Source organism: Gymnodraco acuticeps, unplaced genomic scaffold, assembly GCF_902827175.1.
Source record: "Gymnodraco acuticeps unplaced genomic scaffold, fGymAcu1.1, whole genome shotgun sequence".
Classification (NCBI taxonomy): Eukaryota; Metazoa; Chordata; class Actinopteri; order Perciformes; family Bathydraconidae; genus Gymnodraco; species Gymnodraco acuticeps.
The window spans coordinates 3,036,955-3,048,234 of NW_022990590.1; the positions used below are offsets into that span (position 1 = coordinate 3,036,955).

General features: G+C 38.3%; 1 protein-coding gene across 3 annotated transcripts; it reads left to right on the plus strand.

Annotated features, from left to right (window-relative positions):
• The first annotated feature begins 848 nt into the window (after window positions 1-848).
• On the plus strand, window positions 849-9,289 carry ubxn2a (UBX domain protein 2A). Of its 3 annotated transcripts, none has more exons than XM_034228641.1 (7): window positions 850-981; window positions 1,354-1,416; window positions 2,018-2,120; window positions 2,298-2,407; window positions 4,022-4,159; window positions 5,180-5,355; window positions 8,350-9,289. In XM_034228641.1, exons 2-7 carry the CDS (start codon window positions 1,382-1,384, stop codon window positions 8,352-8,354), a joined length of 567 nt encoding a protein of 188 aa, XP_034084532.1. In that variant the 5' UTR covers window positions 850-981; window positions 1,354-1,381; the 3' UTR covers window positions 8,355-9,289. The 3 variants fall into 3 exon arrangements, with proteins under 3 accessions (XP_034084531.1, XP_034084532.1, XP_034084530.1); XM_034228639.1 differs by having other exon boundaries at window positions 5,180-5,341; XM_034228640.1 differs by lacking the exon at window positions 5,180-5,355 and having other exon boundaries at window positions 849-981.
• The last annotated feature ends 1,991 nt before the right edge of the window (window positions 9,290-11,280 follow it).

Here is an 11,280-nt window from a genome sequence, read left to right on the forward strand (position 1 = left end):
TTAATTGGTAATATTTTGTGTTGATTTTTTGAGAAACAAACAAATGAATCCATCCTTGAGTAATACTCTTCAAGATAATGTGTGAATATAACACACAATAATGGTTAAAATAAATGATTATTATATATCCCATTTAAAAACAAGATATCTTCTGCCAGGGAATCCTGGCCATGAAAAACAATCATATAAGCACTAATTAATTGCGGTTATAATAGCCAGTGGTAATTATGGGGCATGGCAATGATTGTCCGCACTGTCCCCTCACTGGAACACTTCACCACCTGAACACATCTTTATGAAAAGTTATATATGGCTTGTTTTACATGAGGTTATCTTATACATCTAAAACTCAATCTGACACTGATCGAATGGGAACATTAAGTGATAATAGACATAGTTAAAAAAAATCAAATGGCAGTCCAATAAAAGTGCAGTGATGTACAACCAAAATGTGTATAATACTAGAATGATGATTTTGAATAAAGAATCTACATAGGATTGTTAACCTCTTAAGCCCCACAGAGGATGAGGACATACAGTCCAGATGTGCAAATGTGTTCTCACTGTACCACTGATGCACTATATATATTAAGAAGGTTATTGCAATGCTATTAGGGAATCACTGTAAAGAAAGAGGCTTATGATAATAACACACATAATAACTTAATTATTGGTATTACATAACTCGTGATAGTGGTGTGTAAATGCAGTGTAAATTAAAATTGCCATTAGGAAAAACAGAGAAATATAGATGGATACAGAGATAGATACATACATAGATAGATAGATAAATATATAATCAATTTATATTTCAATTGCAAGACTGCTGAGCTCAGCGGTACAGTTTCACTACGACAAGAGGAGACGACGTACGGCACTACTACGTCACACACGTTGCTCGGCAGCAGAAGAGCCACTGAAGGAAAATGTATGGCTGGCTGCAGATGTGTAGCCCGGGATTAACCGACAAAACACAGACTGGTAATCATTATTTGACATTACCAATAATACGTGCATGCAGATGAGCATCTACAGTGTGTATGTGTGTGTGTATGTATATATAAACCATGTTGTTACGATACACAGCAGGTCCTGCGTCGTTGGCTATGTGCGCAGCCATGTCTTCATACGCCCACTTACGTAATTAACGAAAACGCTACATGCTGCCTGGCTGTTTATCGATATGTTATAAGATAGAGCTCTATACAATTGACTTGTGAATGCCTTTGAATACATTTTATAATAAACCATTGAGCTAATAAAGGTTTCCTCGAGATGTATTAAATATGCTTTTAAAGCTGTGATAGCTAGGCCATATTGTGACGTTTGTCCTGTCCACTTGTTTTATTATAGATGGAAAACACACAGAGGCCTGAAAGAGATGGACACTGTGGGGGATGAGAAAGATGAAAATTGGTAGGTCACAACAAATTGCTAATTATTTTTTCCTTAAAATCCCTTATATTCAAATCTTACTTTACCTCTATGTACTTTACTTACTGTTTTACCAACTGTTTACATACATGTATCTATATATATGTATTAGGCATATTTCACATTTACTGCAGTCCTGTTGCCTTTACATTTATTTGTTACATTTTGTACAAATTACTTAATTTAAAATGTTTTACACATCTTATTTACGTTTATGTTTACACCCTATATTTTAACAGTATTTTACGTTTATTTTACGTGTGTCATTTTCCTTCTTCCACTTAAATATTACAAAAAAAACTTAGTTGATGAGCATAGTTGGAGCAAGCCTTACATCCAAGATGTTCATTGTCAACAACTGCTTCACTGTATTTTTAGTCATATCATAATACAAAATGTAAAACTTTAATTTAATGTCAGGGTTGCTATAATACTTTAAAAACCTGCACCCTTAACCAAATGTGGGGGTGAGAAGTCACTAATGCAATGTTTCTGTACAATAAAGCCTGTCACTGCAGGGTGAATTCAATAATACATAAAATGACCAAATCATACACTTGTCTATTTCTTGATGGGTTTCCAGTGAAGAAAATGAAGAGGGGGCTCCAATGAGGCGTACCTTCTCGGTAGAAGACCTCCTTGATGAGGTGGAGAAGATCTGTTACGATGCCTCAGGGACGTCAAAGGTCAGCTTCAAATGTTTACCTAAATCTCCGGGGTCGTCTCTCTGCACATGGGCCTTCTGCAGCTAGCACAGGAACATCTCATTATGTCCTTATAGACATATTTTGGGAGTTTTGATGTTTTTATCTAATATAACAGTGTTAGGTTTTTTAGGACTCATTTTGTGGGCCTCATTCCAGGTGGAAATGGTGGTGAGGCTATGGAAGGATGGCTTCACTGTTAATGATGAGGAGTTTCGCAGCTACTCCATACCAAAGAATCAAGACTTCCTGGATTCCATCAAAAGGGGGTGAGTGAATGAATTTAACAGGTCTTACAGGTGTATTGAGTATGATTTTATAACCTTTATACCACATAAAAACATAGATTATTAAGCTGTTATAGGGCTGCTGGTGAATACTGGTGACTTAACAACTACCTGAGTAAGTGCAAAGAGGTCTGGCTTTATAAAGTTTACCTACTGGCCTTTACTCTGTGACACTTCACCCCAAATTGCTTCTGTAGGGATCGCCCACAGTATTGAGTGTATGACTGTATGCAAGTCCCTTTGGATAAAAGCATCTAACAAGTTACATGTAATGTAATGTAAAGCAATCAACAGATGACTCCATTATGAAAAACATATAATGTGTACAAGTAGTTTTGTACAAAATAGTACACAACAGTAAATGCTGATTTTACAATCATACATACATACATGAGTAATAATTATCTTATATATAATAGTATATAAGAGGGGACATTTTTCTGAAACGAGTAGCCGACATATATACACACATAATATATACAACAGAGTATTTTCACAGTGTATTAATAGTACTTGTACTTTTGCAAATTATTTGAATATTTCTCAGAAAGATGGACAGTGCCACCGGCGATGGTCCGATATTGCAATACATATTATTCTCCAGTCGTTCAAAAGCAAATAACGAAGCAGTGTGTTGTGGATATTTTAAACTTGTCAATACTGTAAAGATGTACAATGAGAGTAATCAATAATAAACTGGTGAAAGCAGGCAGCGTTGTCTTTTGGGTTATTTATTTGAAGCTTCAAATGGTACAGGTCTCACAGAGTATAGGTTAGTCTGCGAGAGTGTGCACAATAGTCACAAAATAGCAAAGCTTATATACAAGATAGGGCGGGCAGACACTTTTATGTGTAGCTGTCGAAAGTATAACGGTTATCAGCATATGGAAGTTCAAACTTAGTGTTCATGCGTCCGGCACACACACATCCTCACAAACACTTGACCTCCATGCCAATTTTGAAAAGCAATAAAGTTGCTGGTCACAGCTAATAAAAAACTGACTACATTACACTATATCAAATTAAGTAGAATTTTTGGCTCGCTATCTCTCACTTTCTTTCTCGTTTTCTTAATTATTGAAGACTGGTATTACGTTGTTTAAATTTCCTGTCCTCAACTATTAATATGATAATTGGGGTTCCCACAGTGAATAAACCTAGGTAGGAGAATTGTTGCAAAAAACATTTGGATAACGCATTTTTATTCAGATTGACCCCAGACAAGAATCAGCGTGTTTCTATAACAAAAAAAGAGGAATTCAGATAATGTTTAGCTGGTGAATGACCAATTTTCTGATTTTATCTTTAAAATAATTAACAAATGCTGACAAACTCTATAAGGAAATGTTCCCATGCTCTATGCATGCATTGTTTTCTATCGAGAGCTCTGTACCCTATATGTACCTATAAGTATTTCACTCCAATGTAACATAATACGTGTCCTTGGATCGATTATGTTCGAACATAAGTCCCTAAAGGGAAATGAGCAGTTCCTACAGACTACAACCAGGCGACATAAGATAGATCAAGCATAATGCTCGTTAGTGCTCATTTGTCATATTGATGTATCTGACTCCGGTCTTTTATCTTTCCCAGGGAGCTTCCGGCAGAGTGGGGGAGCAGAGCAGAGGAGGAGGAGCTGGAGATCAGTGTGGAGGACCTGACGGAGGAAAATTATGTCCCCAGGAAAAAGGCCTTTCATCCCTTCAGCGGCCGAGGATACCGACTCGGCAGGTAAGAGATCGATGTTGTGAAAATATTACAAAGGTTACATTCGGGAGTATTAACTATGTTGAAAATAAATAATTGTCTATAACACTATATGAAGGTCATGTATATAAAGCATTCTGTGCACATTCGTAAGACATTATGCTCCATATATAAAAAGAGGGAAAAAGTACCCGCTAGCCGGTACTAGGCTATATGGAAACGCCACCGAAAACCGGCCTGGCCGCTTGAGGACGGTTAAGGACGCTTAAACGGGGCTACCCGCTGCAGTGGAAACGCGCCATTAGTTGTGTTTGTTCCATTCTTTGTCATCAGAATGACTGAAAATTAAAAGTCAAAAATTCATGACACTCCATTGAAGGGTGTAGCATCAACCACAGATTAACCCATTCGATTTTGTGTGGATTTGAGTCTTGGTTTGCAACGTGAATTATTTTTATCTTTTTGAAGATCTATGTTCTTTTTGAAATGGTGTTATACTGTAGTTTCATACACCTTTTATTAAGCAAGGAGCCACTAGAACCTGCAATTTACAGTGAGTTACAACACCTCTGGGGCGTTGTTTGACTTAACACAGCACAGTCAATTCAGTCAAAGTATGCATTATAATGTCTTGAGAATGCCTAAAATGCCTTATAGACACGACCTTTATGTAAAGGTTTACCAAATTTGGAATAATAATATAACCAATAACCAATAATAAACCTGTTGAGTTGCCTTTAAAAAAAAAGTAGTGTTAGTTTTAAGTCCCAATATATTATATTACTTTATACCACTAGGTGTCCCTCTAAATCCAGGTATCAAAACACCCACAGGCAAATCCTAGCACACAGACCTGATGAAGTCAGAGGCTCAACATTTCTCTGTATGAATACTAAATTGTCCAGAGAGTCCAACAATGATTTAACCTGAGATGTTGACCATTTACACCTGGGAGTAGACTGTTATAAAAATACACAGTACATAAGCTGTATGCCCTTTTAACTGTTTTTTAATCTTTTTATTTGTATCCCTGTCCATCCCCAGTGTTGCACCCAGAGTAGTGGTCAGGTCACCATCTGTGCAAGAGGATGGAGAATCTCCTCCTATTCCCATGGTAACACTAGACCACGCCCTTCCTGTTACCTCCCTGCAGATCTGGTTGGCTGACGGCAGGAGATTGGTGCAGAGGTTTAACCTATCGCACCGGTGCGTATCACAAGGTCCAAAAAACACACAACTCGGCTTGACATCATATATATACATCAAATAATATCTGCATATCAAAGACAGACTTCAGTATTCAGCTAAGTCAATATATATCGACACTCTCTACCTCTGCTATGCTGAAAGTAAATCCCATATAATCTTAAACATCGCAGGAAAAAAGTAGTTCAATGGATGACATAAGACTTTTGTTTATACATCTCTGTGAGGTGGTGAGAGGGTTTGTTTGAAGATTACGTAATGCTTTTTCTAGGCTGCTTGAGTTGAAGGCATGGTGCATGTTATATCCCCCTGCCACAGTGCATGGGGCTGCAGAAAACATAATCTGAGATGTAGCAACGGAGTGGATCTATAAAATCCCCAGAGAGGGATTGCGTAACTGGGATGCAGCATTTATATAACAGGGTTAGTAGCTAAAGCATAGGGAGGGTTGAACCCCTCCACCCTTCAGCTGGCCTCAGTGTTAGAGGACTGGGCCGCCTTAAGATCGCTTGTGTATGCTGGGCCGTGATTAATAATGGATGATGTTACTAGTATAGTGCTTCAGAAAGACATCAAGCGTCACAAGAGAGAGTATAGTATTTGGGGGGTAATGCTTTGCTGTTGAGGAGATGTATAGTTCTGCCTATCTTTATTGTTAAAGGGATAATGTACAGAGAGCAGGGGCCTCATTTATAACGCCGTGCATAGGACTCACGTGGGAAGGTTGCTTACGTAGTAGAAATCCAAAAAATAGGTACAGAAATGTTCCGACATTTTCCGATTCACCAAACATTGCGTACCGGCGAGGAAAGTGCGTACGGCACTTCCTACGCCGGTTTCCCTTTATAAATCACAATCGACTCGAAATGCGGTGCAGCTTTTGCGGGCTTCACGTAACGCCCATATTTGCCTATAAATAGTCAAAGAAACGCCCATTCATTCATTCTGACTGACTTTATGAAGAAGATCGCAGGAAATGATGACAGAACAGCTAAAAAAGACATCTCACACCGTGTCAGATTTTGGTTATTTTGGGGAGGTCGAGATAAATCATATTGTTTGGTGGATGCAGTTTGAACCAGAGTAGCAGCATGGAGGTCGGATCGTCACCAAAATAAATAAATAAGTGGTCCGAAAAAGGTTCATGACAAAAGAAATACACATAGCCTTCCTCAGGCAGTGTGTTTGTACCAGGGACAGGAGACCCCCCCTTGATGAGAGACTGTAAGAAATGATCGGGGAATCCCTCCGGAGTGGAGTCATGACGACTGGATCTGAATTATGTTTTCGTATTTGGTGGTTTGTGTCCCAGCTGTCGATCAGCTGTGCGCAGCGTCTCCACTGCAGCCTGTGCGTCTCACCCCCCCCCCGCAGCAACTCTATATCCACCAGTTAAAGGAAATACAACTAATGTGTTGTGTTATATTAGCTGTAGCCTACAATTGACCACATATAGTGTTCTTAGCTTCCATACCTCCTGTGTTTTATGAGCGACTTATCAAGTCTTAGCAAACGGCATAAAACATGATTAAACATGGTAGTATATAAAACCATGCTCGTACAACCTATAGAAATGCAACACGGCGTCATTTATGAGAAAACATTTCATAACATTAACACAACATATTCGAGGTGGTTTTCAATAACATATCCGTATTTATTTATTTCTCCAAGTTATGTTTTTGTGTGCACTGAGGAGTCTCAAACAGGCGTTTGTTTAATCATTTTAAGATTGGCTTTAATCAATGTTTGAAAATGAATTCTTCATATATGATAAATGAGAGGTAACATTTTGTTTATGGTATTATTTCCACATATTTCTCTCCATTCTTCCTTCTGCCAACGGTGTCGCAGTTTCTCGTCTCTCCCGTTTTTGTGCTTAGTGCGTACGCATGGGTTAGAGTTTGCATGAGGACCGCACGTTTTCCCGTCAAGTTAGTATTTTATAAATCGCAAACATTGCGTAGAAACTGGCGTTCAGTTCATTCACTCACCCCCTTTTGATATCCCTTTATAAATGAGGCCCCAGGTCATTATTACAAAATAAACCCTGACTGGGTGAACAGGTCTAAAATAACCCTGAAGGGGTTCAATTTGCAACCCGCTTCCTGTACTTTATCCCCATTATTACAAGTATATATAATGTAATGTAAATATTTACCACAAAACGTGACAAAAAAAATCAACACCCATTTTATGTTTTAAAAGTGATTTTATTGTTTCCGTTAAGAAAAATAATCATTCCACGGTATGAATTGCGTTGCTATATTAACATTGTGCCCATAGCAACTTAAGTTTGTAGTCTTGTTAAGATTTGCCTGCTTAAGTCTTGGTTATACTATCAAACGGACAAGTATATGGGCTGCTGCCATGAATGTGTAGTAGTCCGGTTTATGCTGTCCTCTTGGACTTCGTGTTCCACCCAATCACATTATATTACTATGCCACCACTTTCCACGTCTGCAAAGAGCCTTTGCGTACACCCTGGGATGACAGAATGTATGTCACAAAGACCATAGCGTACTCTCAGATGCGAAAAGTCAAACATTGTCTTTTGCAATGGCTGTTATTCATGCTAAACTGAACATTTCCATTCTAGTAAGTTTAATCGTTTAATGTTTAACCTATTCAAGAAATTACCACAGCTTCTGATTGAGGGTTTTCTGCCCTGTAACTTGTCAGTTGATATTTGTCTTTACAATCAACCATTCTTTAAACACTGCAATAAGTCCTATTCAGTGTTACCTCATGTTCATTTAGTTGATTTCTCTGTTGTCCAGCTCTTTATGGCCTTTAAACTGGTTTTTAGCCATGATTGGATGGGGTCCTCCAGAATCTATGATCAGTTTTTCCATAGCAATAGTCTGTTATTAGTAGCAACGTTCTGCTTTACAGAAATCACAGACCAAAAAAAGAACAAATCAGAATTGAGTTTATTTATCTTCACAGTGTAATTCTCTACATTCCATCTCGATCTAGCTCTAATTCTGTCTCTTATTCTTTTCTAGGATAACTGATGTTCATGATTTTGTGGCACGCTGCCAGAGGAGATGCCCACCTTTTGTCCTGACAACATCAGTTCCTATCCGTGAGCTCGGCGACAAAGAATTGAGTCTTGAAGAGGCCGATTTGTCCAACGCTGTCATCGTCCAGAGACCCCTAGACACACAGTCTCCGTTTGGACACTCCTGACTACAAAGACCCCTGTAACACTAAACACCTATTCCTAAATCTCACCTACTCCGATTGCAGTCTCACGGCCTCCTATAACTTATAATGTGTCTTTATTCTGCAGTGTGTGCTGCTTTTGATGATTTTACAGTATATTAATCTACCTGCGGGAGAGCACAATGTAGATATGTTCAGTTCTTCACCATCACAGGTGCTGAAGTGCTGCTGTCAAGGCTTACTTTGTCTTCTCCCTCTGGAGGACAGTGTTTACCTGCCAACAGATATCCCAAAACTCCCAAACTCCAGAAAAGCAAAGTCTGGCGCCCGTGCAGATGGTCAACCATGTGTATCCATCTGTCGGTCTTCTGCATGTACCCCTCCCTTCTTCCTTAAAAAACACACACACACACACACACAATACCACAGCACCAACAACCAACTCTCTAAAGTCTTCCCCAACTGCACTATTTGAAAATGTAGAGGCTGATATATCAATGTGTATCTCTGAGTTTACAATTATATCTATCGAACATATGATTTTTTTTTTTCACATTGTTAATATTAATAATATATTATAACAAAAAACGGATGATATGACAGGTTTTTATTTATGTTGTTTACAGTTGAGGTCCTTCAAATATTGTGCAATGTTTTTGTGAAAATGTGCCTTCTTTGGGGGCGGTTTATTTCTGAATGTATGATGTATTGTTTTATTTGACTGCATCCTTTCGAGACATATCAAGGAACAATAAAAATACTCCTCAAAGTACTAAATAATGGCATTTTTCTTTATGTAAACAAACAAAACAAAGTGGTCTGCTCAGATGTAGAGACTGCTGACAGAATTATTTCATAATTAAGGAAGCATCCATCAGCTTCAAGTGATTGCAGTTGTCGCGTTGATTATGACACGGCACCAAGCAGCACCTTATTCTGTGTCGTAGTGCAACATCTGTGCTGTCATTACAGATGTAATGGAGATTGAGGCAGGGAGGGGCTACCGTCAGTTAAATCAGAACTAGAGGGATGATGACTTCAGTTTTGACACTAAAACACAGCATGGACAGACAGCATGTGTCTGATAGTGGTCGTGTGTAATAGTGGGTAGTGGAAAAAAGTTGAACTATTAAAAAAGGTTGAAAAAAAAGAAGCACAAAATCTCATTCAGACAGGGTTAAGTAGAGTTCAATCCTTTGTTCCTCCTTGAATGAGGCCTATTTTTTCTGCACTAGCATGTGTAAGCACATTCGCGTGCTTTTCACATGCTTTCTTCTCCGTCTCCAAGCTTTCTGCCTGGTCTCGGGAAGAAGTTGAGCACCATTATCCATCTTCAATATTTAAAGCAACGGGAGAGCGTTGTGTGTGTAGAACCAGAGAGAGTACTTATTTTCTCATGGCTGAGGAAGAAGAGATGACAGCCTCAGGAATGTCAAGGTCAGGGGGAAGAAAATGTTTTAAATATTATAATCTCCCCTGAAGAATTACCTTTCTATGAAGCCACATTTTAAGATGTTTCACCTGGATGTGCAACGCTTTGGGCATCACTTGGTTGGCAGTCAGAGGGGGTCTGGCTAAAGAGTAAAAGAGAGCACATTTCCTTTCTGTTACATATTTAATAAGGCTAAGCATGCAGGGAATTACTTTCCCTTTAACTCTCACATTTCCTTTCAGAATGACCCTTTTACTCGTACAGGAGCCAACCTTTTTCATTTTGCACATTCCTCTTCACGCATTATCGGAAACATACCCGTTCTAATGCAGGTCATATGCCTGACTTTTCTACTGCGGTGCCTTTTTCATTGTCAATAATGTGGTTTTGGTTGAAAGGCTTGCATGCTTGGAATTTATGCAGAGGTCTGGGTTCACCAGCTGAGGTCTCCATGACATGTTTGTTGTCATGCTCTGAGGGAGGTGTACTGTGGAGAGTAAGCGTCTCGCACAAAAGGATCCACTTGTGAAAGTAGTGGGAAAATGAAAAGCACGCAATATATCATGAGGGAAGACGGAAAGAAGGGCCTATAAAAGTAGAACTGTATTATATTTTCCGACCACATAAAGTCATATAAAACGTTTTTTCAGAGTGCAGGCTAGATAGATAGAAATAGTTTCATGTATATGTTTTCAGAACTATGGCTCTCTAAATTAAACAAAATATTAAATTATAATGGTGTACTCGCTAATCCCTGATAAATATGCAGTCTAAATGTGACATTGTTCTTCTACTTAACCACAAATTGATCCACTAATTGAATTTGTTCCTAAGTTATTGGTAGTAACACCAGCAGGAGACCATTAATGAGTGATTTTAGACACTGTAACAGTACAATTATAAAGATTTTCTAAAAGAAAAATTCACCAAATTCATTACTTATTTGTTCTGTAGAGGACATTTTGTTAACATGCATCTCCTTTTACTCTTTTGAGGTAATCTATCAATCTCTGATATTGTGCAGAGGACATGGCCTTTCTAGTGATATGTCATTGGTTAAAATTGCATGCTGGGAGTTCCTCTTTATTTTCATCCAAAATGGCTGGCATACCAAAAACAACATTTTATAGAAGCAGGAGTCAAATATTGTTGAATAATTGTAATTTTTACCATGAAAATCCTATATGTTTTTGTTTATTAACATGTGAGGAACTATATAATTAGTTCTGAAAGCAATTAAATAATTCAAGTTTTGAAATAACAGCTCTTTTATAAATGTCCATTCATTCTAGTGGACGTCAGGACCATCTTCATGGACTTTATGACTCAATATTGTTGC

Excerpts from the sequence above, each read along its gene's own strand:
- ubxn2a (XM_034228639.1), top strand. The coding sequence starts at position 1,382 with ATGGACACTGTGGGGGATGAGAAAGATGAAAATTG. Across the intron at positions 4,160-5,179 it reads CGAGGATACCGACTCGGCAG|TGTTGCACCCAGAGTAGTGG; the intron begins GTAAGAGATCGA and ends GTCCATCCCCAG. Across the intron at positions 5,342-8,349 it reads AGGTTTAACCTATCGCACCG|GATAACTGATGTTCATGATT; the intron begins GTGCGTATCACA and ends ATTCTTTTCTAG.